Source organism: Dipodomys ordii, unplaced genomic scaffold (assembly GCF_000151885.1).
Source record: "Dipodomys ordii isolate 6190 unplaced genomic scaffold, Dord_2.0 Scaffold23, whole genome shotgun sequence".
NCBI lineage: Eukaryota > Metazoa > Chordata > Mammalia > Rodentia > Heteromyidae > Dipodomys > Dipodomys ordii.
In genome coordinates, this window is record NW_012267239.1 from 9,358,851 (window position 1) to 9,386,298 (window position 27,448).

The 27,448-nt window shown below is 49.1% G+C and overlaps 2 protein-coding genes across 3 annotated transcripts; one reads left to right on the forward strand and one right to left on the reverse strand.

Moving 5' to 3' along the window:
* Nucleotides 1-1,539: 1,539 nt before the first annotated feature.
* On the forward strand, nt 1,540-13,967 carry Wsb2 (WD repeat and SOCS box containing 2). The gene is made up of 8 exons (XM_013014380.1): nt 1,540-2,826; nt 6,097-6,341; nt 6,488-6,619; nt 10,087-10,187; nt 11,390-11,562; nt 12,101-12,211; nt 12,302-12,409; nt 12,847-13,967. The coding sequence occupies exons 1-8, from the start codon at nt 2,639-2,641 to the stop codon at nt 13,007-13,009; spliced, it is 1,221 nt and encodes a 406-aa protein (XP_012869834.1). The 5' UTR covers nt 1,540-2,638; the 3' UTR covers nt 13,010-13,967.
* A 467-nt stretch (nt 13,968-14,434) lies between these two features.
* Rfc5 (replication factor C (activator 1) 5, 36.5kDa) lies at nt 14,435-27,229 on the reverse strand. Of its 2 annotated transcripts, XM_013014381.1 has the most exons (12): nt 27,102-27,229; nt 25,522-25,586; nt 24,466-24,602; nt 23,196-23,275; nt 22,247-22,320; nt 20,761-20,920; nt 20,201-20,282; nt 19,216-19,345; nt 18,601-18,678; nt 17,150-17,204; nt 16,129-16,252; nt 14,435-14,756 (listed from the first exon to the last, which is right to left on the reverse strand). In XM_013014381.1, exons 1-11 carry the CDS (start codon nt 27,146-27,148, stop codon nt 16,156-16,158), a joined length of 1,005 nt encoding a protein of 334 aa, XP_012869835.1. In that variant the 5' UTR covers nt 27,149-27,229; the 3' UTR covers nt 14,435-14,756; nt 16,129-16,155. The 2 variants fall into 2 exon arrangements, 1 of the variants encoding a protein (XP_012869835.1); XR_001174985.1 differs by lacking the exon at nt 14,435-14,756 and having other exon boundaries at nt 16,215-16,252; nt 18,601-18,691.
* Between the last annotated feature and the right edge of the window lie 219 nt (nt 27,230-27,448).

Genomic DNA, 27,448 nt, shown 5'->3' on the forward strand with positions numbered 1-27,448 from the left:
TAAAAGTCTCTGAGGTCAGAACTGAGTTTATTGAGCTTAGTCAAGAGGTAGATAGCCCGGAGACCTTTTAATAGGGTCTAGAGAGGAACAGTACAAGCCCAGCTGGGAAACAGGTTGGGGACAGGTACAGGAGGAGTTGGGTTTCATTCTGAGACTGAGCACTTGGAAGTGAGGAGAATGGAATGTGGAAGCTAGGAGGAGGGCACTTGGAAGGCTGCCCAGTGGGCCAGGTAAACTACACTAGGAGGCCAAGATCCGAGGATAGCGGTTTGAAGTCAGCCTAGAAAGGGATGTCTGAGACTCTTACCTCCAAATAACTAGCTAGAAGTAATAGTGTTGGCCTTGAACAAAAAAACCAACACTCAAGAAATAGTAGCCCTAGTGATGGACACAGAACAGCTCTGACAAGTCTTGGAGACTTGAATGCACTTGGTATTGAATTTCGTTTGGGAGGCAGAGAAATCATTGGATGCCCATTTTGTATTGTACAGAACCCCATAGTGTCCAAAAGATGGGTGCTGTCTGCATGGTGGAGGAAGTGAAGCAATTCTCATCCTAGGATGGAATAAAGAAAACTTTCCGCAGCTCATCTGAAGGTGTCCTGCAGGTCTATCGATGTCATTAACATTTTATGACGTCAGCTTTCTCAGCCTTAGTGCTGTTGACATTTGGGGCCAGACAGGTCTGTGGTAATGGTTGCTCCCAGCAGCCCTGCACCTTTATCCAGTCCACACATCTCCACTTGTTGCCAGTCTTGGCATAAAATCCCTGCTACTGAGAACCTCCATGCAACCTGAAGACAGCATTAGCAGATTAGAGTTGACAGCACCCTAGAAATATATCAAAAATAATGAGGAAGGAGAAAATGTGGCCAGCTTTCTGCACCACAGGGAGGCACTTGTTTTTAAGATTTAAAACATACAGTGACTGTTTACATGTGAACCCGCCCATCAAGGAAGTGTGTTCATACTAATGAGATTGTGGACATGCCAGTCTCCAGGGGAATTATCTGGCCTATACAAATAGCAATTTAGATCCAGTATGTTAAAATCTGGGTTGCCACAAAGAACAACAAGGATTGAATATTGTCTTTTAAAAGGCTTGCTATGATGCATTAAAAGTCTAGACTCCTTTATTTTATAGAAACAAGATGCATCCATGTACTTTTCCTATAAAGCACCGTAGAAAATCCTTATATTTTATACATCTAGCCCTCATATGCATCTAATCCTCCATTTCCTTCACTCCCATGAGTTGTGTTACAATTTTATCACCCAGAAAACCTACAAAGTCATGGGTTTAGGATTCCCCTTGATTTCACTGATGTCCAGGTATGAGACTTGTGAAGGTGCATCTTGTTTAAAATTAATGTCTCTCTAGTGAGCAAAGTAACACTGTCAATACTCGGAACACTTGTGGACTCCAGGGGCAAGGGACCTTATTCAGGAAGGAAGCCAGCTTTGATATTCTTGTCAGCCATAGTGGGCAGAACTGCATTCTGAAGACCATTCACCTGCAGGCCTTGTCAGCCAGCAGTCTTCTGTAGCATAGAGCGATGCAGTCGGAGCTGTGGTTGGCTTGGTGGGGCAGCCATCATTGCTGCTTCCACAGGACGCTTGCTGGGCCCCGGGAAGAACAAAGATGGAGTCAGTCAGAGGCTGGGAGGAAAGTGTTTCAAGGCTTGTTCGGGCCCCAGTGCCCGAAATGCAGAGTGGGGTTGCCTTTCAGCTTAAGTGGTGTGAGGTTGCTGATGGAGAGTGCTTCTCAATTGCAAATGAAGGTCAGATTCTCCTTGGAAAGTGAGCAGGGGTTCAGGGCTGTCTCAGGTGCAAAGGTACACTGCAGCCTTGGAATGTGTTTGGAAGGAATGATGTGATCTGACAGGTTTTTGGCTGTGTGTGTGTGTGTGCGCGTGCGCGTGCGTATGCGTATGCGTGTATTTGAACTCAGGGTTTTGTTCTTGCTAGGCAGGTACTTTACCATTAAAGCCTTACTCCCAGCCTCTTGCTAGGGCTGCCTTGAGACCCTGTGGTCCTCCTACCCTACCATAGCCCAGAGGTGTGTTCCACTTTGGTAAGGCCTCTTCTAGGGGCAGGGATAGGAATCAGTTGCTTGCCGAGGATATGGACAAGGCAGTAGACAGCCTGCTCAGAGCGCTGACTTGGGTTTGGGGAGGGCTTTGAGTTGCAGGTACCTGTTTACCTGTGTGCTGCTTTTTGTGGCCTTTCTGTCAGCTGTCTAAAGTATCTGATCCAGCTAAGCTAATTTGTAGGTCTAGTCTAGGGAATCTGTCCTTGGCTTTGAGTCTTGGCCGGTAGGCCTGGCTCTTGGCCGGTAGGCCTAGCTCTTGGCCTTCCCACTTTTTCTGCCTTCCCACTTTTTCTTCCTACGCAGGTTTTTATTGGAACGTGAGGCCCACCCGTCCAAAGGTCACTCTGACTCTGGGTCACTGGCCCTGGGGAGGCTGGGACTGAGTAATGTTATAGGAATGTGGCCAGCCAGTGACTGCAGTTAATACCTAGGTCATTTAAATGACCACTCCCTCTGGGAAAGGGAAATCCGGCCTCGATCGCTCAGCCCTGGGGCTACAGCAGCTTCCCCGCCCGGTGGTCTGAGAACAGGGGTGTGTTTGTGAAGCATGCTGTCTCCTACCCCAGAGGAACCGCTGCTGCTGGCGGAACTCAAGCCCGGGCGCCCCCACCAATTTGATTGGAAGTCGAGCTGTGAGACCTGGAGCGTGGCCTTCTCCCCTGACGGCGCCTGGTTTGCCTGGTCTCAAGGACACTGCATTGTCAAGCTCATCCCCTGGCCGTTGGAGGAGCAGTTGTGAGTACTCTTCCTAGATGACCCCTGATCTTATTTGGGGAGAAGGTGATGGTGTGGCCCAAAGACAGATGAGAGAGCAAAAGGATGAAAGCCATTGACTGCATTCATGGGTATATGGGAATGTCAGACCAAGATTGTGGTAGTCCCACGTTTATTGGGGTACAGTTGACACCCTGTTCCACTAGCCCATTTAGAGTGCGATGCAAAGGCTTTTTAAAAGGGGTATGCATCTATTACTAATCAGATCTACAATGTTGTTACTCCTGATCCCTTAGCCAGCACTCCCTACCCTCCCTGATGCTTTCTGGAACATTTGCACGGATAGAATTGTACAGTATGTTGCATCTTGCAGCTCATCCACGTGATAGTTCCAGTTACTGCCACACAGTTCTGCATGGTGTGGACATGGGTGTTTTTCTCTGGTGGCCGTTTGGGTCTAATCCAGGTGGGATTTGCCCCAGTGGTGGCGGCATCCCTGACCTTCCTGCCAGCACCGCCATGCCCTCCTGGTTCCCCACATGCTGGGCAGCACGTGCCAGAGCCTGCTGCCATTCTGCAGAGGTGACCTGGCACAGGTGAAGTGCAATCTCTGGGTCTGGTTGACAGTTTCCTCCTGGGAAAATGTGTGGTTTTGAGCACCTTTTTGTGTGTTGGTTCAGTGGATACTTTCCTCCAAAAACCCAAATCTTTCTGTGCAGCTCTTTTGCCCTTTAAAGTTGAGTCTTTGTTCTGTTGTTGACCTAGTTTGGTGTCTGGTGCTCAGGCTTTTCTTCATTTGAGATGACAGGTCCAGTGTCTGCTGTGAGCTCCCTGGGGAGCTAGCATCTGTACCTTCACGTTGTCCCCATGTAACGTGGCCAGCATGGATTGCCGATCCTCATACGCTGACACTGAGCTAGAGGCAGACGCAGCCCCAGTTCTTGAGAATCTGGTTTGGTTTGCCTTTAGGTATTTCTTTATAAAGCACAATTGGATAGAAGGATTTTTTTGTTTGTTTTTGGGTCCGGTTGTGGGGCTTGAACTCTGGGCCTGGGCGCTGTCCCTCAGCTCTTCAGCTCAAGGCTAGCGCTCTACCACTTGAGCCACAGTGCCACTTCCGGCTTTTTTCTTTTTGCTTATGTGGTGCTGAGGAATTGAACCCAGGGCCTCATGCATGCAAGGCAAGCACTCTACCACTGAGCCACCTTCCCAGCCTGGATAGAAGGATTTTGTAGATTCAGGTCGACTCTATAGCCTTGGCGATGCTGACACAGCTAGCTGCGATGGTGGTGCACAGGGCTGGGTGGAGGAAGTATGCAGTGGTCTTTGCTCTCCATTTCCTGGCACCCAGCTCCTAAGAATCTTTGGAATCTGCTGAGGTCTTGTTTGGGATCTGCTGATGTCTTTTTGTAGCTATAGAGGTGACTTGATGCGGCTGCTTGGGGGTAACTTCCTGGTGGGGCTTGTCATTCCCAGATCATGGTTGGATGAAAGGGTTGTGACCCGCCATTTCTTTCTGCTTATTAGCAGTGATGCCAAGGTGCTGGCTTATCAATATCTCTGCTCTAAACATGAGGAATGCTCTTTCACATCTAGACTTGTTCTGACGGCAGTTTATAGTCTGAGAATTTTTTCTTTTAAAGAAGGAAACATCTGTTGTTTGCTGGTCACTCTTATTCTCAAATAAATACATCAGTTGAGGTAGCTGTATCTTTACAATATTAACTAAGGGAAATGGAAAAAGATGTTTGGATATTAGCCCTCTTGGCTGTCATTGCTGAGAGAAACGTGTTATTGGTATGTTAAACGAAAAGTTTGATTAGGGGAGTCACATCTGGAGGGATGTACACTAGGATGTGTGAACAGCAGGCTATAAATGGACCTGTGTACAATACTATCCCTTATTTTTTTAAAGACATGCATATACAGATTAGTGGTGGGATGTTCGTGGTAATAATGGTGTTGGGTTCTGAGAGCTGAACCTTGCCCTCGGCTAGGCGAGTGCTTCATTACTTGAGCCTTGCCTGGCTCTCATTTCCCTCAGGGACAGCAAACCTGGAGCTCAGTATGCCAAGGGAAGTAGGTTAGGGACAGAAAGATGAGGACCTCTCCATCTTCTATGAGGAGAACCGGTAGCTAGCAGTGACTACGGATGCTTTAGGGCTGTGGATGGGGGACCAGGACAGGGAGGAGGGGGTGTGGGTTTAAGACTGAAGGTGAGTTGGGCTCTGTGTGTTGTTTGTGGCTGAGAAGTTGCCTCTAGGTGGGATGTGTTGTGGAGATCCACTGTGAACATGGCACAATGATAATGTTTACTGGCCTCCCCAGAAGAGTGGAGGGAGATGATAATTAGCATGCTTGACCACTTTACTTGTATGCCTGTATGAGCACTTAGTGTGGTATGGTTTTGTCAGGCATAACACCTTGGGTGTGGACTAATCGGCTCTGTCTGTGCCTCACTTCCTGCTGTCAAGGAGATGAGCTTAGGTGAAAATTCTTCAAGTTCCACTGCAGCATGGTTTACATCGACCTTTTCAGGACTGGTGAATCAGGAGGTCTGAATGCACACGCAGCTGTGAAGGGTTCTCAGGAACCAGATTGGAGGTTGTGCTCACACCTGACATTTTATCCTCATGCTCTTCTGCAGATGCACCAGAGTTTTGGGGAAGTCTGGAAAAGTGGGGTTTACTATTTGATGCAGAGTATGCAGGCTGGAAACTTTGTGTCTTCAGGCTGAGTCCTGCTGTGCCTCTGTCTTCTGGGCCAGTGGGCCTTAGCCTCCTTGATCTGAGCCTCTAATGCCTACACACCACTTGTGTGGTTCTTTGTGTCTGCTGACCATCCTGCCAGTGGGTCCCTGTCCCACCTGCACTGATGAAGCCTCATCATCCATTGGGCAATGACGAGACAGGTTTATTATTTTTCAGCTCATGGTGGATTCTGAGCTGAAGCTGGGGCTGGTCAGGCAGGAGCACCAGGGTATATTAGGATCTAATTCTGTCCGCCCTGGTTCCAAACCTGTAGTGTGAGCGTGCTTTCTCTCCACACACCAGCCCCCTAGAGAACCTTCTGAGCAAGTGTGTGGCTCCCTGGAGCCTGTGGTCTTTATCCCCTAGGCAGGCCACCCCATTGCAGGGCTCGGTCAAGGCCAGGAAATGAATCCTAAAGTGAAATAAAAAAGTCACAGCAGGAGCCACCGAACCCCCAGAGTTGTTTCTAGGGCTTTAGAATGACAAGTTGGCCGGCAGGTTAGCAGTTTTAGACTCACAAAGAAACCTCTGCTTTGTCCAGCATCCCCAAAGGGTTTGAAGCCAAAAGCCGAAGCAGCAAAAATGACACAAAAGGACGAGGCAGCCCGAAGGAGAAGACACTGGACTGTGGGCAGATTGTATGGGGGTTGGCCTTCAGCCCCTGGCCTTCTGCACCCAGCAGAAAGCTCTGGGCACGCCACCATTCCCAAGCACCAGATGTCTCTTGCCTGATCCTTGCCACGGGACTCAACGATGGACAAATCAAGATCTGGGAGGTGCAGACAGGTAGGTCCTCCCCTGGCACACGTGTGGCTGGACACACCTGGACTGTCTGCCCTGTTCTCGTCAGGCTCCACAGCAGCCAGTGACCCCTGGTTGGCCAGCAGCCTGGATCCACTTCTCCTAACCTAGGGCTTCTGCTCCCTTTCCAGGGCTCCTGCTTTTGAATCTTTCTGGCCACCAAGATGTCGTGAGAGATCTGAGCTTCACACCCAGTGGCAGCTTGATTTTGGTCTCTGCATCACGAGATAAGACTCTTCGAATCTGGGACCTAAATAAACACGGTATGGAAGTGTCAACTGCCTGTAGCTGCCTCTTTGTTCATGTCACCTTTCTCCAGAATGGTGTTTCTCTACCTTCGCCTTATCACCCATGAATTAGTCTTTTTAGATATTTTTATAGCCACCTTCTGCCCCAAAGGTGCACTGAATCAGAAAGATTTAAGTTACACAGATGCACTGTGCAGTGGTCCCTAAGCCAGTAGGTTCTAGGACTGCATGGATGGCAGATTCTGCAAGTTCTTGACTGTAACATAAGACGGCGCGGCACCTACATAGAACCAATGCGCATCCTCCCTGCGCTGTATACCATCTCTTCATGTCTTGCACTCCCTTCATGTAAATGCTGTAGAAATAGGTATGACACTATGTTATTTACAGAATGAGGAGGGGGGAAATGTATGTGTATCCAATACAGACCAAATTTTTCATTTTTATGTGCCTGTACTGGGGTTCAAACTCAGGGCCTCATGCCCTGGCTTGACTTGCACTCAAGAATGGCACTCTGCCATTTCAGCCCAGCACCACTTCTGACTTTGTGTTGGTAGACTGGAGATGAGTCCTGTAGATTTTTCTGCCCAGGTTGGCTTCACACCATGATCCTCAGGTCTCAGTCTTCTGACTAGTTAAGATTATAGGCCTGAGCCACTGGCACCCAGCTTGGGTATTATGTATGTGTGAGCTTTTCTTTCTTCCTTTTTGGTGGTGTTACTGGAACTTGACCTCAGAGCTTCCACTTTAGCAAGTGAGTCATTCCTTCAGCCTAGCTTTTTGCTGTTTAGTTGGAGGTGGAGTCTCATGGACTTTCCTGCCTGCGCTGGCTTTCAAACCTTGATCCTCTAATCTCAGCCTCCTTGTAGCTAGGATTACAAGGTATGAGTCACTGGCACTTGCCAGATGCAGTTTTAAGAACTCTCTTGACTTCTGGTCAGTTAGATTCATGTGAAGAATCTGGAGGGCTGCCAGGATGCTTAGGCACTGAACGCCTGTATGTAAGGAAACATGTAAGATTATGTGTGTGTGTGTTTGTATGTGTGTATGTATGTGTATAAAGAATGTAAGGAAACATGTAAGAGATGTGTGTATATACATATATGTGTAGCCAGGTGCCGATGACTTACATTTGTAATCCTAGTGACTCAGGAGGCTGAGATCTGAGGATCATGGTTAAAAGCCAGCCCAGGCAGGAAAGTCAGTGAGACTCTTTTTTTGTGTGTGTGTTGGTCATGGGGCTTGAACTCTGGGTCTGGGCGCTGTCCCTCGGCTCTTCAGCTCAAGGAGAGCTCTCTACCACTTGAGCTACAGCACCACTTCCAGTTTTCTAGTGGCTTATTGGATATAGGAGTCTCACCCGCGCTCCGGAGTAGCTAGGATTACAGGCGTGAGCCACCCACCGGGCCGTGAAACTCTTATCTCCAATAAACCACTCAGAAAACCAGAAGTGGAGCAGTGGCTCAAGTGGTAGAGTGCTAGCCTTGAGCTGAAGGACAGCATTCAGGCCCAGAGTTCAAGCCTCAAGACTGACAAAACAAAAACAAAACACACAAAAACATATATGTGTGTATACATACGTGTATATATATAAATAATTTTCACCCCTCTGGGGGATGTCACTCTTGACATCTGTGATAGAGCTCTCTTTCTTGGCCAGGTTGGTGTTTGCACCGCCTGTGTGTTCCAAGACATTGGGCGGCATCCCTAGTGTCTTCTGAGAAGCATTTGCTCCCTGTAAGTTTGTGATGAAATATCTAGACATTGTACAATGTTCTCTAGGGGGTAAATTTTCTCAGCTGCACACCACTGATCCAGAGTCCTCCCTCTGGATACTTTTTGAAAGAACCAAGAGGCCTCTCTCCAAAGCAGGATCTAGGCCTAGAGTAACTCTCAGGCTTTTCTGGAACTCTGCCTTGAGTAAGAATTCTATATTCAGGAGTGGTAGGAAGGAACTCCTGGCATCTGTGGTTGATCCTTAACTGGTGACATGAAGAAGAGGGATTCCTCCCTGTGCAGCTCCCCCATAGCTGAGGGGTTGGGCTGAATGGAGGAGATGATGATGAAGCCACAGCTCTGTAAGAGGCTGAGGTCCTCACCTGAGCTGGGGTGGTCTTGCTCCCCCTACCACAGGACTTTCCATGCTGCTCTCCTAGACATGTGCCTGGTAACACGGGAGCCTCCAGTCAGCATCGTCTGATAAAGCAGTGGAGGCTCCTAGAGCAGCCTCCTCGGAGAGCATGTCGTAGGAGCTCCAGTCATTTCTGCCTGTGGCTGGACTTGTAGTCACACTATCCCAGATGGGCCTGCTGACAGGGCAGGCTTCTCAAAGGTGCTGCTTTTGCTTTGCTTTTGTGTTTCTGTGCAGTACCAGAGGTGGAACTTGGAACCTCACTCCAGTTATGCATGTTCTCCCACACTGAGCTATATGCCCAGCACTGGCGGTGCCATTCTTAATGCTTTCCTAGTAATCTACAATCAGCTTCCCACCTCAGGAAGATCCCTGGAGAGTGGCTTTGGAAAGAAATCATTTGCTGCTGGGCAAAGAGGACTAGATGAGAGTGAGAGAGTTGGTAGAATGGAGTAGAGTTATACTTTCCTTCGTTGTGTTACTGGGGTTTGAACTTAAGCTTGTTAGGTAGGTACTTTCCTACTTGAGTCACGTCTCCATTGCCTTTTGACACTGGTTATTTTTGAATTAGGGTCTCACTTGTTGTATGAGCATGTACCTCGACTGCAATCCACCTGTTTTAGGGTTTTCATTGTAGCTGGGATGATGGGCGTGTGCCACCATGGCCAGCTTCTTCTGTTGAGATGAAGTCTTGTGGACTTAATCCATCTGGCTGGAACTTCACAGTCCTGTTGGGATCCTAAGCACACATAAGCTCACCTTCATGGGTTTTCGGGATTGTTGGTTCACAATGGAATTCTATTCACATTTTGTTGTGTGTATTGCTTTTTTTTAGAAACAATTAAACAGTACCCTGTGTTTCTAATTCCATCTGCATTAATAGGCTGGATTTACCCCATTAATTCGCCCATCCCTCAATGGGTGGACAGAAGCTAGGCATGGACTGATGACATGTGTCACCCGACTTATTCACCGAGTAGGCAGTGGACTAGCCCTGGAAGCAAGTCATGTGACCCAGAGCTCCTGTCTCTTAGTGATTTCACACGGATGGTCCTGCTTTAGCAGGGTCCATGGACCTGCGACAGAGGTGAGGAAGGGAAGGAGAAGTGAAGATCTGTGCCCTCAGAACAGGAAAATTGCTTGAGCCCCGTTGCAGGTCTTAGTGAAGCCATAGGTAATGATTTCCCTGCACTCAGGTGTTTTATTTATTTTTATTTTGGTTAACAAGTATTTAAATGACCAGTCTTGTCATATTTCTTTCTCAGCCTAGCTGCAAAAGCACTGGAGTGCTAGTGCTGGGCCTTTGCTGCCGTGCTGTCTGGGTGGCTTACCATCTGCTTGTCTCTGGCAGGGAAGCAGATTCAGGTGCTGTCGGGCCACTTGCAGTGGGTTTACTGCTGCTCCATTTCCCCGGACTGCAGCATGCTGTGCTCTGCGGCTGGAGAGAAGTCGGTAAGCTCTGCACCAGGCACTGCTCCCTCTGTTGTGTTGGTTTGCAGAGACACAGGAGTTCTGAGGTGTCTAAGGTGTGTGTGCACCTGAGTGTGTAGGGGGATCTGAATGTATGTGAATGCATCCTGCCCTCAGTAGAACACCATCATAATTGACACTTAGCTTGAACTGAGAGAGTAGATGGCCACCATCACTGGGGGGGGGGGCCTGTTTTTCCCTTTACAAAATGGGGAAAATGTTTGGGGCTTTTTTGTGTGTGCTGGTACTGGAGCTTGAATTTACGACATAGACACTACTTGAGCCAGAGCTCCACTTCCAGATTTTGCTGGTTAATGGAGACTAAGTGTCTCATGGACTTTCCGGCCCAGGATACCTTTAAATCATGATCCTCGGATCTCAGCCTCTGAGTAGCTAGGATTATGTGTGAGCCATCAGTGCCTGGCAAAGGGGTGGGGTGCTTTATCAATTTTCTCTTCCCTTTGGTGGTCTTGAGATTTTAAAAGTTGCAGCCCACATCTGGATCCACATTTCCTTCAGACTATCTAATTTGAATCTCTTTGATTACAATTTCCAATTCAAATCATGGCATGTGCAGTTAATGGTTGAACTTTGTCCTGAAATCCTGTTTATTAAAAAATGTATTTGAAACTCAAGAACAAACAGTTGAGAAGAGTTAGTTTCATTCAGCATTTGCCTTTGCTTGAACTGCTGGCAGTGTAGGTCTTTGAGAGAAGTGTGTGAACTGAGAGTTTTCATAGCAAAACAAAGCCCACTAACTACAATGGCTCCAGGAAGCTTGCTAGTGGTGAGCTTGGTCAGCTGGGTGGTGGGTCTGCAAGCAAGGTGGGGTGGGTGTCAGATGTCTGAGCAGAGTGCCGCAGCTTGGTGGGGGGTGGCCCAGCGCTTGCTTCCGCCGTATGTGGATAGCCCTTGGCTTAGGTGCTGCTCCAAGCCAAACGGCTGAGAAGCACCTGGGGTTCTCAGCCCCAGACCTGAGATCAGCCTGGCTTATCCAGAATGCAATATGTGAAGTGACTTAAGAACCCTGCACTGCTGCTTTTTGGGAACCTGTGTGATGGGTTCTGGGAGGGCCGTCTGGAGCTGAAAACTGACCTTTGTCTGGCTGTGGGACCCGTAGGGGCAGTGTGGGGGCCCCTTCCTGCCATTCCAGCCCCCTCACCAGCCCCCATTACTCTCCACAGGTCTTTCTGTGGAGCATGCGGTCTTACACATTAATCCGGAAGCTAGAGGGCCACCAGAGCAGCGTGGTCTCCTGTGACTTCTCCCCCGACTCAGCCTTGCTGGTCACGGCCTCTTACGATACCAACGTCATTATGTGGGACCCCTACACTGGCGAGAGGCTGAGGTCCCTGCAGTAAGGACAGAAGCCTGCTCAGGCTGAGACCTCTGGGTGTTGAGGTGGTGACAATGGGCCTGCCTGGGCTGAGACCCAGCCCTCTGGTCTGGGTGTCAGGGTTGGAGACAGCGGGCCGGAGCACACAGTCCCACATCATTCTGTGCTTTGTTCTCAGCGAGCTGTCTGTATGTCTTTGAACTTGGCCCTGTGAAACCTCATGGTGACAGTTTCCATTGCAAATAGCTGTAGTATCACGCTCAGAATGCTCCTGATGTAAGCTCCATTCTAGTATGAACTTCCATGTTCTCACAGTCTGTCTCTCTCCTGTCCCTGTTGGCCTTCCAAAGCAAATAATAGGTAGCTCTGTAATTATGTGTCTCAGCCTAAAAAAGCTACATTTTTACTGTGGCACTGAGGTGAGGGCTGAGCTGCTTTGCACAGGAAGGGAGCACGGGAAGGTGCTAGGACGCCTCTAGCCCAGTTTCCAGAGGGGCACGGGTCACAGCAGCGTGGGGGTGGACATTGTTCTAGGAACTGTCCTGTTCCTCTTCTACAGCCACACCCAGCTGGACCCTGCCATGGACGACAGCGACGTCCACATGAGCTCCCTGAGATCCGTGTGCTTCTCTCCTGAAGGCTTGTACCTTGCCACGGTGGCAGATGACAGGTGAGCGCACTCTAGGAGGGCGCACAGCTAATGCTTGCCAGCAGTCCCCTTCATAACCTGTCAGCTAACTGCCACCCCCCTCCTTTCCAGGCTCCTCAGGATCTGGGCTCTCGAGCTGAAAGCTCCGATTGCATTTGCCCCCATGACCAATGGGCTTTGCTGCACGTTTTTTCCACATGGTGGAGTTATTGCCACAGGGTATGTATCTGTCAGCCTCTGCTGCCTGTACCATGCAGTTTTTAAGGGAAGAAAACATGTAGAATTTTCTTACCTATAACAAACCCTGGAAAGGGCACACCAATGCTACATTTAATTCAGAGTATTTGGTCAGTGTCACGTGCTGCTAACCTTTAAGATGGCACTTGGTTTCTAAGGTGTTGAGTGTAGCTTTTTTTTTTTTTTTTTGACATGGAGCCTTGCAGTGTGCCCAGGCTACTTGGACTCCTGGGCTCTGGTAAGCATCTTACCTCAAACCTTCTGAGGAAGAAGCACCACAGATAGGGACATCTTGACTTTTCATAACCTTATCAGGTTCCCTTGCCCACATGGCAGAGGGTCCTCTCTCTCGGGTCCGGTCACAAATACACACCCACTGTCGTGAAACACCGCTGTGATGCAGGTCCTTGTTGTTTCAGGACGCGAGATGGCCATGTCCAGTTCTGGACTGCTCCTAGAGTCTTGTCCTCACTGAAGCACTTATGCCGGAAAGCCCTGCGGAGCTTCCTGACCACTTACCAAGTCTTGGCACTGCCGATCCCCAAGAAGATGAAGGAGTTCCTCACATACAGGACTTTCTGAGCCACAAATCCACCTTCTTGGCAACGAATCCGCTGGCCTAACAGGCCAAACATCGGGTCTGATTGGAATGGAACTTCTTTGGGATTGTGAATGGCATGTAGTAGGCCAGATCCCAGAGGACTAGCAAGCCTCTCTCCAGGGCACGCACAGGTCTGGTGGAGGCGCCATTCCTGCAGTGACACAGTCCACTCGTGAATGGCAGATGTCAGTCCTTCTAGTCATTTTGTTTAAAGTGCAGTTCTTGGTGTTTTGGTAATAAAAGCAAGCAGATCCCCAGAGCCTCTCCTCGAGGGCCATACCCCCTTGGCTGGAGGTGGTAGCTGCCTGTGATGGCAGAGCACCTGTCACATGGTTAGCATGGTTTTAAGCTCCTGCGGTGGTGAAGGGCCTCTAGCCAGCAGGACCAGCTTCCCATGGAGCTGTTTGGTCTAAGATGTTAACTGAGTTACAGAGACCAGAGGCCTGTCCTGACCGATGTTGACACTATTACTGGCTTGTTTTTTGTTTTTTAAAGCAGTGGTGTGCACGTGCAGATGACAAATTTGTATGTCAGATTGTAGAAGGATGTTTCTAAACTGCATGACTGTTGAAACAGCTACTGAGTTGTCAGCTGCTGGCCACTTGTGAGCATCGTATTTATTTGTATTTCTCAACAGATGTTAAGGTACAACTGCGTTTTTCCCACTGGCATCCAAAAATTCAGATACTTAAGGGACCACTTGTGAGGACGTCTTTGCTGTGACAAGTGCTGTGTCGGTCACCTCTCCAGCCCATCCCCATGTGTACGACATCTTTGCTGCTTGACCTCATCAGCCAAGTTCATCCACCCCGAAACAGCTCTCAAAGTCCTGTTCTCCATCCAGTGGCCTGTAGTTCCCTGATCAAACACCTCAGACGAAAATCTGCCTTAGGAAATGTAATATATTTTAAATTATTTTAAAAGAAATGTACCATCTTAGTCTTTGTTTTTCTCAATTGATGCTTTATGTGGAGGCAGTATCAGCATTGTACAACTTGTGGGGAGTACAGGAATCCACCACCTTGTTGCTTGAAGAAAAACATTTCAGAATGAAGCTTTATTGAGAGAAAAGTTTATGGCTTGGTTCATTTTTTTCTTCCATTAAGGAAAAAAAAAGTACCTTGTAAATAAACTAGGCAAGAGCTGGGAATGGACCAGGCGTTTCAGGTTTGTGGTGCACGAGACCATGTGATGTCACACTCCTAGTATCCTTGGGGAGCTAGTTCATGGACCAGGGGGGATTCAGATGCATTCCATCCTCCAATGGTAGTGGGGCATGGCTCAAGCAGTCAAGCACCTGCCTAGCTCAGACAAAGCCAGTTTCAACTCCAGTACCACAAACAACCCTACAATGGGGCAGCATCTCCAGCTCAGAATGCAGAGGCCCGCAGAGCACTCAGACCCCAGTGAGTACCATGGCGTGCAGAAGTGGAGTCATGGGGGTGTGGCAGCCAACACCAGACAACCCTGCCCTATCACAAATTGAGAGAAATTAAAAAGATGGCCATCAGAAGCATCTGCAGAATGCATTGTCGCCTTTGTACTATGTACCACCAAAAGTTGTAAGTCAGGTCGGTGGCAAGTTAAGGCCCATGCTGTAATTTGATGCCTTTATCAGAAATGACCTCCAGAGGTTTTTTTCTTTGCTAGCACAGACAAAAGGCTTTCATACAAATGCAAGTTGTCCCAAAGTTGCTTATAATAACCAGCAAGCAAGCTGCCATATTCCTGTGAAAAAAAGAAACGACAAGATGGTTTTCAGACAGACTTGTACAGGCACTTATATCTGCCGTCCCTTGTGATCTCTTCTGTGGGCTTATTTACTGCGCTGCCTTCCCACCTGAGCAAGTGAGATTTGCAGACACTGGCCCACACTGGCAGAGTTGAAAAGCTAACCCAACTATGTTAGTTTTTCCTGGTATCCACACCATCATTTATATTCCTTGAGAAGAAATAAAAGACTAGGTGTTTTTTGTTTTAGAGGCTTTTTTTTTTGGGGGGGGGGGTAGGAGAGGTCTTGCCATGTCACTAGGCTAGCCTAGAACTTGCTGTACAACCTAGGTCGGTCTTGAACTAGCAATCTTTCTTCCTCCAAATCCTGAGTGCTGGGATTTATAGGCACGTAACACCATGCCAGGCAAAGAAAACAATTTCTTTATATAAAAATATAGCTTTGGTCAGAAATCCATTAGCAATCATTTGAAGTAAATACAGAGGGTGAAAGAGTAGATTCCTAGCCAGGTGCTGGTGGCTTATACCTGTAATCCTAGCTATTCAGGAGGCTGAGATCTGAGGATTGCAGTTCAAAGCCAGCTTGATAGGAAAGTCCACGAGACTCTTATCACCAATAAGCTACAAAAAGCCAGAAGTGGAGCTGTGACTCAAGTGGTAGAGCACGAGCCTTGGGCAGAAAAGCTCAAGGAAAGCACCCAATCCCTAAGTTGAAGCCTCAGGACCAGCACCAAAAACAGAAGGGGGGAAAAAATTGGCTGTGAACGGGGCTTAGTGGCAGAGTGGCCTAGCCCACATGTGGCCCTGGCTTTAATTCCTCAGTACCACAAAACAAAGAAGCTTGGGCACTGGCAGCTCACACCTATAATCCTAGTGACTCAGGAGGCTGAGCTGAGGATTGCAGTTCAAAGCCAGCTGGGGCAGGAACGTCCGTGAGACGCTTATCTCCAACACACCACCAGAAAACGAAGTGGTAGGTAGAGCCTAGCCTTGAGCTGAAGCGCTCAGGGACAGCCCCGACATCGAGTTCAAGTCCCACGACCAACAAAAAAGATGTTTTCCTCTGGGTTGGGAGACACCACATTATACTTGAAAACATTTTGTTCCCCAGAATGGGGTAGTTCAACTTCCTGTGACTCAAGAAACTGAAGGTTCAAAAAGAAAAAAAAACTGAAGGGTCAACGCCATAATGCCAAAAAAAAAAAAAAGGGTTTCTCCCAATAAAAGGTACGAAAGTGGGTTGACAGCTGACATCGCTGCTCCACGCAGCCAGAGAGCACTGCCCAGAAATCTGCCTCTGTTCCTGGCCAGGCCTCCAAGACGTCGGGTGTCGTCACAGCTTCATCTTCGTCCCTAGGCAGCTCCTCACCCTGTAGTCACGGTGGCCCCAGAGTGCCTAGGCCTCTGCCACAATCAGGTCTCGGGTGACTTGAAAGGCAGCAATGAGGGAACTCAGCTGAATCTTCTCGCTGGTGCCAACAGAGAGTCTGTACCTAAAAGAAATCAAAGCCAAGGTCAGGACAAGACTAGCCCGGTCCTGCCTTTGGGTAGGAACGCAGGGCCAGCTGATGGCTAGTGGAGGGGTTACCCAAAGCCCCTTCTAGAAAGCAGTCTCCTGTGCGTCCCCATGTTTTCTTGTGCTTAACGTGGATTTCAAGATCTCAAACTGCTGACATCTTTTAAGAGTTTACCAACAGCAGAGCTCTGAGTTTCACTGTTCTCCCTCTATGGACAAAGAAGTGACAGGTTCATGGTGGAAGACAGGGCTAAAATAGAAGCACCTCCTCATAAAGACATCTCACTGAGTATCTGGAGGGGGGTCTGTGGTCAGGTCAGTGAGACGGCGCTGGCAGTTCATCCTGTCGCTGTTTAAGTGCCCAGCTATGGAGAGCAAAATTGTCCTCACCACAGGGTAGGCAGAGAGGCCTAATTTATGTACATCAAAGGCAAATTGGAGCTGGCCCTCCCTGACGTCTGCTTTGAACCCAGAGCTGTGCTTCAGAGACAGCTGCCAGCCTCACTGGGGGCTAATGCAGTGTTGACTGTGCCAGGCAAAGTGGAAAATTGAGTTTGTGTTTGCTTTTCCCCTAGTATGCCCCTGGATGCCAAAATGCCTTAATAACAGCTGGGTGGCTAGCCGTCCCGAGATGACCTCGGGTCTGAACTGGAGCAGGCCTGGGGAATTGCAAGAGCATCTGCAGTCAGAGGCGCTGTGCCGGGGACACAGCACAAACCTGGAACTGCCCTTGTTCCTGCTCAACAAGCAACCCTACCTTCACCCTCGCCATCCACACCTCGCGGGCGCGATCCAGGCAGAAAACCCAAACCAGCCAAGTATGCTTATCACTGGGGAGGGGTGGGGCTGCTTTTACGTTGGGAAAAATACTCACTCAATGTCTGCCATTTTGGCCAGTAAATGTACTCGAACTGAAGATGGAAAGTCAACTGGGGGGAAAAAAGTAACAGTCACACTAGTGAAGATTGGTCACTCTATACAAACACCACCACCACCCAAAAAATGGAAAAGTTAGAATTTACACATCAAAGAGATACACTGAACTTATTGTGACAAAAGTGAGTGAAATCAGCTGGTGCCTGAACTCAAGCCCTCACACTGATGACAAGCTGTCAGATTTCTAAGGAAGAACAAATGATGGAGGCCGCCCTTTGCCGTGTAGTTCATGTTCACTCTCTCTCTCACACACACACACACCCCTCCTCAGATCCCACAATGACCCTAATAACCCAGAAGACTCATCAGAAGTAACGTCTCGTGGGCAACTCCACAACCTGAAAGCTGGATTCTCACCGACTGTCCACCTTTTGGTGATTTGTGGGGCTTGAACTCAGGGCCTACGTGCTGTCCCTGAGATTTTTTTTTTTGTCGGTCATGGGGCTTGAATGCTGTCCCTGCACGTTCTTCAGGTTGGAGTGGTTTATTGGAGATAAGAGTCTCTCAGACTTTCCTGCTCAGGCTGACTTCAAACCATGATCCTCAAATCTCAGCCTCCTGAGCAGCTAGGATTATAGGCATGAGCCCCAGGGCGCTGGCTTTGTCTGAGATTTTTTTGCTCAAGGCTAGTGCTCTACCAGTTTGAGCCACAGCGCCACTTCCAGTTTTGAATGGTATTTGGAAATAAGAGTCTCATGGACTTTTCTGCCCAGGCTGGCTTTGACCTGCAATCCTAAGATCTCAGCCTCCTGAGTAGGTACGATTATCATAGGCATGAGCCACCAGCACCCAGCCACTTTTGAAAAACACACACTCATTAATGAAAACTCTTGGATGCAGAAGGCTACTGGAAAAGATGCAGATGCCAGGCTCCCTGCTTGGGGCTACCCACGCTGTGTCGTAGACAAAGGTGGGACTTAGAAGGGGGCTTCCTATGACTGCTCCTCCTTTCCTTCGAGAACTACAGAACAGGGATGGATGTCAGCTCCGTGGCAGTGTGTGTAGAATGTACTAGGCTCTTGGTTTGATCCCCAGCACCAGAATAAAAAGCATATGAAATTACAAAATAGAAACCCCTGGAGGAGATAAAGTTAGTTTTCAGGGATTTCTTTCTTCTCACCTACAGTTCCAGATATTAAAAGGTTTTTGGAACAAAGTTTTAAACAGCAAGACAGAAGTGCTAAAAATAAAGACATGAGAGACCTCATTCCATTTTGGTGCTTCAAGAAAAAAGCCCGGGTTGGGGCCAAGGCTAACATGGTAGAATACTTGCTTGCCTAGTATGCTTGAGGGCTTGGGCTCAATCCCTAGTACCGTGATGAATGAATGAATGATTATGCTCTCCTAACCACATCCTCCACACATTTCAGCTGGGGAGTGGCAGGCTACCTCTGTGCACGAACAGATGAACCTCCGTCAGGATGTCGTGTAACGCCAAGCCCTTCAGGGTTTTCAACTCCATGATATCTGGGGTGAGGAGCTAAGGCACTGGAGGAAAGTTCTAGAACCCACAAGCCACAGACCTCCATTTCCAGCAGCTCTTCCCATCTCAGGTCTGGTCCCAGTTCTTACTTTCCCTGCTTTTCACCTTCAGTAAGGACCTCACACTTACTAGGCAGATACTCTAGGGCTCTTCTGCCTTAGGCCACACCCAAGGCTCAGAGCTTTCTAGAAACCACAGGTAAATCTCCTTATATTGCAGAACAGAGCAAAAGAGATTCTCCAAAGGCGTCCTATCATTATTCCTAGCTTTAAATTTCACAGCAAAATGAGAGAGTTAACACTAACCACTTTATAACTAATCCATCTTCCACCCTGAGGCTTAACTACTTTCTCCCATCCAAGAGCAAAGTTGCTCCTGGATGGCTGGAGCCATTCAGGAAGGCTCTGCCAGACGCCCACCCCAACCACCAGCCAGCCAGGCAGAGGTGCAGGCTGCAGCCTGAGCTCCCACGCTGCCCTCCGGCCTCCATGCCACAAGGCGGCACTCGTGAGAAAGGATACTTCTGTAGGCAGTGGTGAAGTCCAGGTTCAACATCCAGTCCAGAATGTTGGCGATGTCTGACTTTAGTGGGTGCCCTGTGCAGGTATACACAGTCTCCTCTGTCACCTTCCCAAAGGCCATGTTGGTGCTCTGTGCAGAGAGAGAGATGCAGTTGGTCAGAGAGAGATGCAGTTGAATTGTAGGTGGCCGCCACACCAGTAATAGTGGGCTAAGGACACTATGATTTGTGTCTTCCACATGGAAAGAGCTCACTGGCTGCTAAGCCACCCTATCAATCCTTCCCTAACCTGGCCTTGGGCTCCACAAAGGGCTTTCTGCTTCATCAAAACAGAACATGTTGAGATGTCTTATGGTTCTAGTTTTCTAGAACCATAGGTTGGTTGTCCTGCAATCCACTATACATCTGTCCATCTATCCATCCTTTTTTTCCCTTGCCATTACTTAGGTCTGCACCCAGCTCTCATGTTTGCTAGGCATGGGCTCTACCACTTGAGCTGTGCCCGCATCCTATCATTTTTGTGTATATGTGTACTGGTACAGGGACTTGAACCCAGGGCCTAGGTGCTTTAAGCCACAGCTCTACTTTTGGCTTTTTTTTGGCTTGAACTCTGGACCTGGGCACTGTTCCTGAGCTCTTTTGCTCAAGGCTAGCGCTCTACCACTTTGAGCCACAGATCCACTTCTAGTTTTCTAGTGGTTCATTAGAAATAAGAGTCTCAGACTTTCCTGCCTGGGCTGGCTTCAAACGGCGATCCTCAGCAATCAGCCTCCTGAGTAGCTAGGATTACAGGCGTGAGCCACCAATGCTCTGTCTACGTCTAGTGTTTGCTGATTACTTGGAGATAAGATTCTCATGGACTCTGCTACTCTGGCTGGCTTCAAACCTCTATCCTTAGTAGCTAGGATTGTGAGTGTGAGCCACCACTTCCCTGCTCTTGCTCATCATTCTTGGGGAGTGATTTGCAGAGTGACGTTAGAGCTCACCTGCAGGATGTTCAGAGCCCTGCGCATATCTCCACTGGACAGAGTCACAAGTGCTTTCATTCCATCTTCACTTATATCCACTCTGCAAGGGAATGGGCACGGGATTCAGGCTCCCCTCCCCCCCAAAGTGCAAGCATTCCCACAGGGGATGAGGTGGCCTTCAAGACCATGGCTTTCTAAGACTCACAGAGAAAAAGAATAGAACAATACTGTCTTGCTTCACCAGGCATTCCTACGTGCAGCCGGCTGTGAGTGACACTGTCTGGAGAGGACGGAGCCCAGAGCCTGTCTCCATGTTTAGGAGCTACTTGCCTGGCATCTCCCTGCACAGCATGCGGCTTCCCTTTTCGGGGCTGGCGGCATCTGCTGAGGAGACTCAGCAGCATGCACTTGGCAGAGGTGGAGTAGGAAGGAACAAGGACACCGCCCAAGGAAGGAGGGACTTGGAGAAACTCAGATGGATTCAAGGCGAGGCTCCAGGAGAGGAAATGACAGTGGCCAGAACCCCCTGGGAGTCCCCCCGCGCCCCCCCACTCCCCAAGACCTCAGCACGCACTCACTTCTCCTCTTGTACCACGTGCTCCAGGCGGGGGACCATGAGTTCTGGCGTCAGGGGTCCAAAGCGGAACCTGGTACAGCGGGACTGCAGGGCCGGGATGATCTTGGACAGATAGTTGCAGATGAGACAAAATCTGGTATTTTCTGTGAACTTCTCAATCACTAGACGAAAAATAAAACCATGTCCCATCCGTGACCAGCCCCACGCACCCACCAGAGGACCCAGCACCCTGAACCCTGCAGGCGTCAGGAGGGCACAGAACAGGTTTATGTAAACCTGTTTAAACAGGTTTAAACTTATTTCCCACACAGCTTGGGAGAGTGACCATAGGCAGGCTGTCACGATGTGTTCAGGACCTGAGACCAGCCACTTTCTCCTTTTGCTGGGACTGGGGACTGAACGCGGGTCCTTCTGCTTGCCAGGCTACGGCTGAACCACTAGGGCCACACACAGCCCAGCCTTTGTGCTTTTATTTTTCTGATAGTGTCCTGCGTTTGCCCAGGCTAGCCTCAAGGATCCTCCTACCTCTGTCTCCAGGTAGCTGGGATTACAAGTGTGCATCACCATGCCGGGCTTGTTTATCAGAGCATCTTGTTAATTTCTGCCAGAACTGGCCTGGAACCTCCATTTTCCTACCTCTGCCTCCAGAGTAGCCAGGATTATAGGCACATACCACCACGCCTGACCTAACTACTCTGCTTTCAAAGCTCAAGAGATGTGTTGCTGTCACTGTGCATATCTTATGATGTGAGGTCATTCTGGCAGAATTAACACCTCATACCTGCAGATCTGAGTCCCTATACACCAGCCCTTGTCCTCTTGCCCAGCAGCCAGGTGACAATGCTCCATGCTTTTGAGTGGGGCCAGGGGACTTTGAGCAGATTCCATTGTTCTGTCCAGAGGCCTTGGAGCACTTAGGGGAGCACCACACAGAGCTGAGGTGCTGGGGACACAGTGCCTCTCTAAAGGCACCCAGTGTCCCTCGCAGGGCCATCTGCCCGGAATGACGGCCACTCTAGAGCACAATGGTGGAGACAGGCAGCTGACACTTGCAGGACCAGACGACAGTCTGACATCCTCCTTGCAAGGCCTCTGCAACCTGGGCTGCAATCCACTCCTCCTCCCCAAGTTCCTAAAGGCGGTTCTGTCTCATGAGAGAAGGCCAGGGCCCTTTAGCCAACAGGAAATGCCCTTACTCTATGGCATAGGAAGACCACAGGGTTCTCACCCCTCCCCACTGGCCACTCACTTGGCACGTGGTGGGGTCATGCCCGCATGGAGGGGCATAACAGGTAGTCTTTTCCCTGTGACAGGGTCTATGTCCAACAGTTTTGGAAGGAAAATCTCCCCATAACCCCCACAGAATGCTAGCGTCTGCTCCTTGGGGAGGGGCAGCCCAGGCTCTAAGGTCCTCTGGTCCCGAGCATGACTCTGGAGGCTGAGCCACGCTGGGATCTCACATGCTGAGCTTGGCTGCTCTTCTTTACCTCGTCGCAAGGCATTCTGGGCATCCTGAGTCATGGCGTCGGCTTCGTCCAGGATCACGAGTTTAAACCCTTTCCTGGGAAAGCAAACGGTGTATCTCAGGATCTCTTAAATCTCATGACAATAGCAGGCCCAGGCTTCGCCTTCACATTTGGGCCATCAGTTCCTGTGTCCTGAAAGCCAGCTGTCCTGGACGGGGACCAAGGCTGGCATGTGCAGTCTCCGACAGGAAGAGCCCATTGCATCTCGAGGGCAGTGAAGGCCAGGCCTATCCTCTGCACCGTCCCGTGCCTGGCTTCCTTCCTCACAGGACCCCACCACTACCTGCTCTGCCTGGGGGGTGAGACAGCATTCGTGAGGGTCAGCTTGAGCTCTACCACTGGTCATGCCATGTGCCCATATGCTCATGTCTTTCTTCTTTTAGTGCTGTTCCTGGGGCTTGATCTCAGGACCTGGGCACTATCCTGTAGCTTTTTTTGCTCAAGACTAGTGCTCTACTCCTTGAGCCATGGCTCGTTAGTAGTCTCATGAACTTTCCTGTCCAGGCTGGCTTTGAACCACAATCCTTCCATCACAGCACCAGACCACCTTTTTTCCTTTTTATTTAAACCACTGTTCTGACATTGTCTTTTTAAAGGTCAATGCAGCCAGTTTTTATGAACGTCACATTGTGCTTCCCCTGTAGAAGGCAGCTACTGATAAGAGGATTCTAACTTTTATTCCCAGGCTGTAGTGGAAGCGCAGTCCCCTGATTTCTGCCTCCCAAGCAGCTGCAACTACAGGTGGAAGCTACCGAGCCTGGCCTGTTGTAACATTGCTCACCACCTTCTTTGAATTTTATCTTTGCATAGCTTGCTATTCACAAAGTCTTGTTTTACCAATGGGGAGGATTCAAAAAGCTGTACCATCTTATCTATCAGGTCTCTGAGAAATTATACAAATCATTCTTACTTAAATATTGTCCTGGTGCTGGCAAAGCTCAGGATTGGTCCCCGCACGATATCTATGCCTCGGTCGTCGGAAGCATTCAGCTACACATAGGAGAAAGAGGCCATCATGAAAACCATATACTTTGCTACCTATGAATTCTGGTTTCACTGTATCTCTGCCAACTACTTCTCCAGGGCTAACAGCAGCTAAGAGATAAGCATTAGAAAAACAAAGCACCCAGAAGTCCCTAAACATTCCATTACATCTGCAAGGCAAATGGCTATTTCCCTTCTCTTGAGGACGTCTCCACACAAACTTGGGAATTCAAGGATGACCCCTTCCAAAAGACCTCTGTCCTGAGCAAGACAATGCTATGGTGTTTTGTGATGTTTGTTTTGTTTCTGTGCTGGTCTTGGGCTCAAACTCAGGGCCTCAGAACTATCCCTGAGCTTCTTGGTGTTCAAGGCTAGGCCCTCTACCACTTGAATCACAGTTCTACTTCTGGGTTTTGGTAGTTTATTGGAGGTAAGAGTCTCATGGACTTTGCTGATCAGGCTGATTTCAAACCATGATCCTCAGATCTCAGCCTCCTGAGTAGCCAGGATTATAGACATGGACCCCCAGTGCCTGGCTAAGACAATGCTATGTTTAATTAATTATCAAAATCCTCAAGAGGTTTATCACATTCTGAATTCACCCAAGAGAGTACAAAGATGGGAGCGGCAAGGTTCTGACACCTACACCTAAAGAGTAACTCAAAGCTGGGCACTGGTGGCTCACGCCTGTAATCCTAGCTACTCAGGAGCCTAAGATCTGAGAATCATGGTTCAAAGCCAGCCCGGGCAGGAAAGTCCATGGGACTCTTCAATAAACCACTAGAAAACCAGAAGTGGTGCTGTGGCTTAAGTGGTAGAGCACTTGCCTTGAGCTGAAGAGCGCAGGGACAGCACCCAAGCCCATAGTTCAAGCCCCACGACCAACAACAACAACAGCCAAAACAGTAACTCAAATATTTTTCTTGTAATAGACAATATTTAGATTATGGGAGTTGTTTTTACTGTTTTGCATTATTGGGGTTTGAACTCAGGGCTCGGCACTTAGTAGAACCAGATAGGTTCTCACTTTTTCCCTGGGCTGCCCTGAACTGTGATCCTCCTACTTGTATTCCCAAGTATCTGGAATACCAGGAGCATGCCACCATGCCCAGATTTTTTTTTTTTTTTTTGGCCACAACTGGCCCTGAACCACAGTCTTCCTTACTTATTTGCTGAATGAGAATAATCCTACTCACCTCCAAGACCATGGAGTTGAATTCTTTATCTTTGTACAGCTGCTTAGCACAGGCGAGGATGGTGGATGTTTTTCCTGTCCCTGGAGGGCCGTAAAGAAGTAGGTGTGGCAGGCGGTCCTCACTGATAAATTTCTGAACTGAGGACAGGGAAGAAAAACAACAGCACTAGTCTTCAGGAGTCACACATTCACAGTGAGCCCTTGACCTGGGCTGAATGCACTTCAGCCCTATGGAAGTTCCAACCACACACCTGCCAGAGTCAAAACTTCCTTTGGGGTTGGGTGCCGGTGGCTCAGGCCTGTAATCCTAGCTACTTAGGAGGCTGAGATCTGAGGATCACGGTTCAAAGACAGCTCAAGCAGGAAAGTCCGTTACACTCATCTCCAACAAACTACTTTTAAAAAGCTGGACGTGGCGCTATGGCTCAAGTGGTAGAGCACTAGCCTTGAGCACACAGAGGCTCGGGAACAGAGCCCAGGTCCTGAGGTGAAGGCCCAGGACCAGCAAACAAAACAAAACTTTGTTTTGTAGTACTGGGATTTGTAGTAGACAGGTGCTATATCAATTAAGTCATAGCCTCAATTTTTTATTTCCTTTTTTGCTTTTTAGATTGTGCTTTTGTCCTGGCTCTGATACTCCTACCTCTGTATCCTGAGACAGCTGGGATGACAGGTATGGACCACCATGACCAGTCAGGAATGAAAACTCTTTTCTTTCTTTTTTTTTGTTGGTCGGTTATAAGTCTTGCTTGATCTCGGCCTGGGCGCTGTCCCTGAGCTCTTCAGCTCAAGGTGAGCGCTCTACTACTTGAGCCACTTCCAGTTTTCTAGTGGTTAATTGGAGATAAGAGTCTCACAGACTGTCCTGCCCAGGCTGGCTTTGAACTGAGGTCCTCAGATCTTAGCCTCCTGAGTAGCTAGGATGACAGGCTTGAACTAGCAGTGCCTGGCAGGAATGAAAACTCTTAAAGCCACCTTCTACAACACTTGGTCAGATTCTTTCAAGTTATTACGCAGTGGAGATGGATTGTTCAAAAGAGATGACAATGACACTTACTGGTACTCAAAATGTCCTGATGAGAAATGAGATCATTCAGTGTCTGTGGTCGGTATTTCTCAACCCTGAAACACAGTTTAGGATGTTATATAAATAAATGCAAGAATATTTTTGTTAGCTATAAAAAGAGTCCTTTCACATCCGATTTCAAAGAGGAAGAGAAACAAAGCCTTCAAGTTTGAACCTGGACCCATGGTCCCCAGCCTGGAGCATTCAGTGCAATCTGGAGACATTGTTGTTAAACTAGGTGGCTGGGGAGATGCTACGGGTACTTTGTGGGTAGGTGTATCCTACAATACATAGGCCAGTTGCCTTGTGCCCCCCCCCCCCCCCCCAGCTGACTCTAAATATCAATAGCAACGAAACCAGCCTTAACCTCATCTCTCTAGCTGTCCATCATCCTGATCTGGATGAACACTTGATACTTGAATTTAAAAGTGAATTCAAACAAACTCAAATACCTATCGGAAAGGAATGGATAGTAAAATACCATCTATGACTGTAATGCAGTGCAATCTGACCATAAAAGGGGTGAAGAAAATAGGCACCGTGATACACGCCTATAAGCACAGCAAGCACATGGGATGCTGAGGCCTCAGGGGGTTCAGGAGTTTAAGATTAGCCTGGGTCACACAAGTGATCCTGCCTCAAAAACAAGAGAACAAAGATTTGCTCCAAGCTACAATGTAGATGAACCTTGAAAACAGGATGCTAAGCAAAAGAAGCCACACACAAAGCCACATTTGGCATGACTCCACTTATCCATACATAGTAATCAGTTGTTGCTGGGAAGGGATGAGCCAGTGATGATAGGCTTTCCATCTAGCATGATGAAGAATTTTGGAACTAGACAGTGGGATGACTGTACAGCATTCTGAGCGTCCTCAACGCCACTGAATGGCCTCTTCCAACTAAAACAAATGTAACAGTATCAAGTAGGAACCTGGCAGTTCTTCTAAACCAAGCCAAACTCCATCAGCGGCAATTCACTATGACATGTTTGTATTCAAGACAGTTGAGGACAGAACACGAGCTGAAGTTATCTGGGTTCAAATCCAAGCCCGTGTTCTAGCTCTGCCAGTTATTTAAACTAAGATGCAGTTTCTTCGTGTTGTAAAATCCAAATACTAAGAGTAACCGCCTCCCAGGGTCTTTTCGTAAGGATCCATCATGGAAACAAGAAGGCCTGCTAGTTAGTTAGAAAGCTGATCAACAAAGACGGATGATAAAGTAGCTACTGCTTAGGCCCAGATTTGACCTGAGGTCTCACAGATGGGGAGAGGGGAGGAGGGGAGAGGGAAGAAAGGAAGGAGGGAAGCAAGCAGGAGGGGAGCGGGCGCTTGGGCGAGGCCAATGCAAGGTGCCCAGTTGTGCTTTTCCATCAGCCACGCGTGGAGGAGCACTGGCAAGAAGGGAACGGGGGGGGGGGAGCTGGGGATCCTGGGGGCGTCGAGGCACATCTAGATGGCTCGGGGGTCGCAGCCCTCCCTCTGTCCTCCACCCGGGGACGTCGGAGAGGCCGGGCAGGGCCCCGGCCATCGGGCCCATCCTCGTGTCGCGGACGCCATGCTTCTTCCTACCAGGGCAGGTTCCTGATCTTTACAGCGGGCTGCGGCTGTTGCTCCATGGCAGGAAGACCAAGGTGACCCGGGATCACCTGTACGAGAACCCGACGCGAGCAGACCCCGGCGAGCCTCCGACGACGAGTACGCGCGCGAACCCAGCTCTCGCGAGACTTCGTCTACCTGGTACTTAGCGTACGTGCGCGGGTACCCGACTCTCGCGAGACGGCTGCCTGCTTCCGGCTTTCCTCCCTTTGTCCCGCCCCCGTCCGTTGCCAAGGCGCCGGTTGCTAAGTTACCGGAAGCGGCAAGCTGCTTTCCTCTCTCTCCCTCCCTCCCTCTCTCTCCGTCCCCCCCCCCACCAT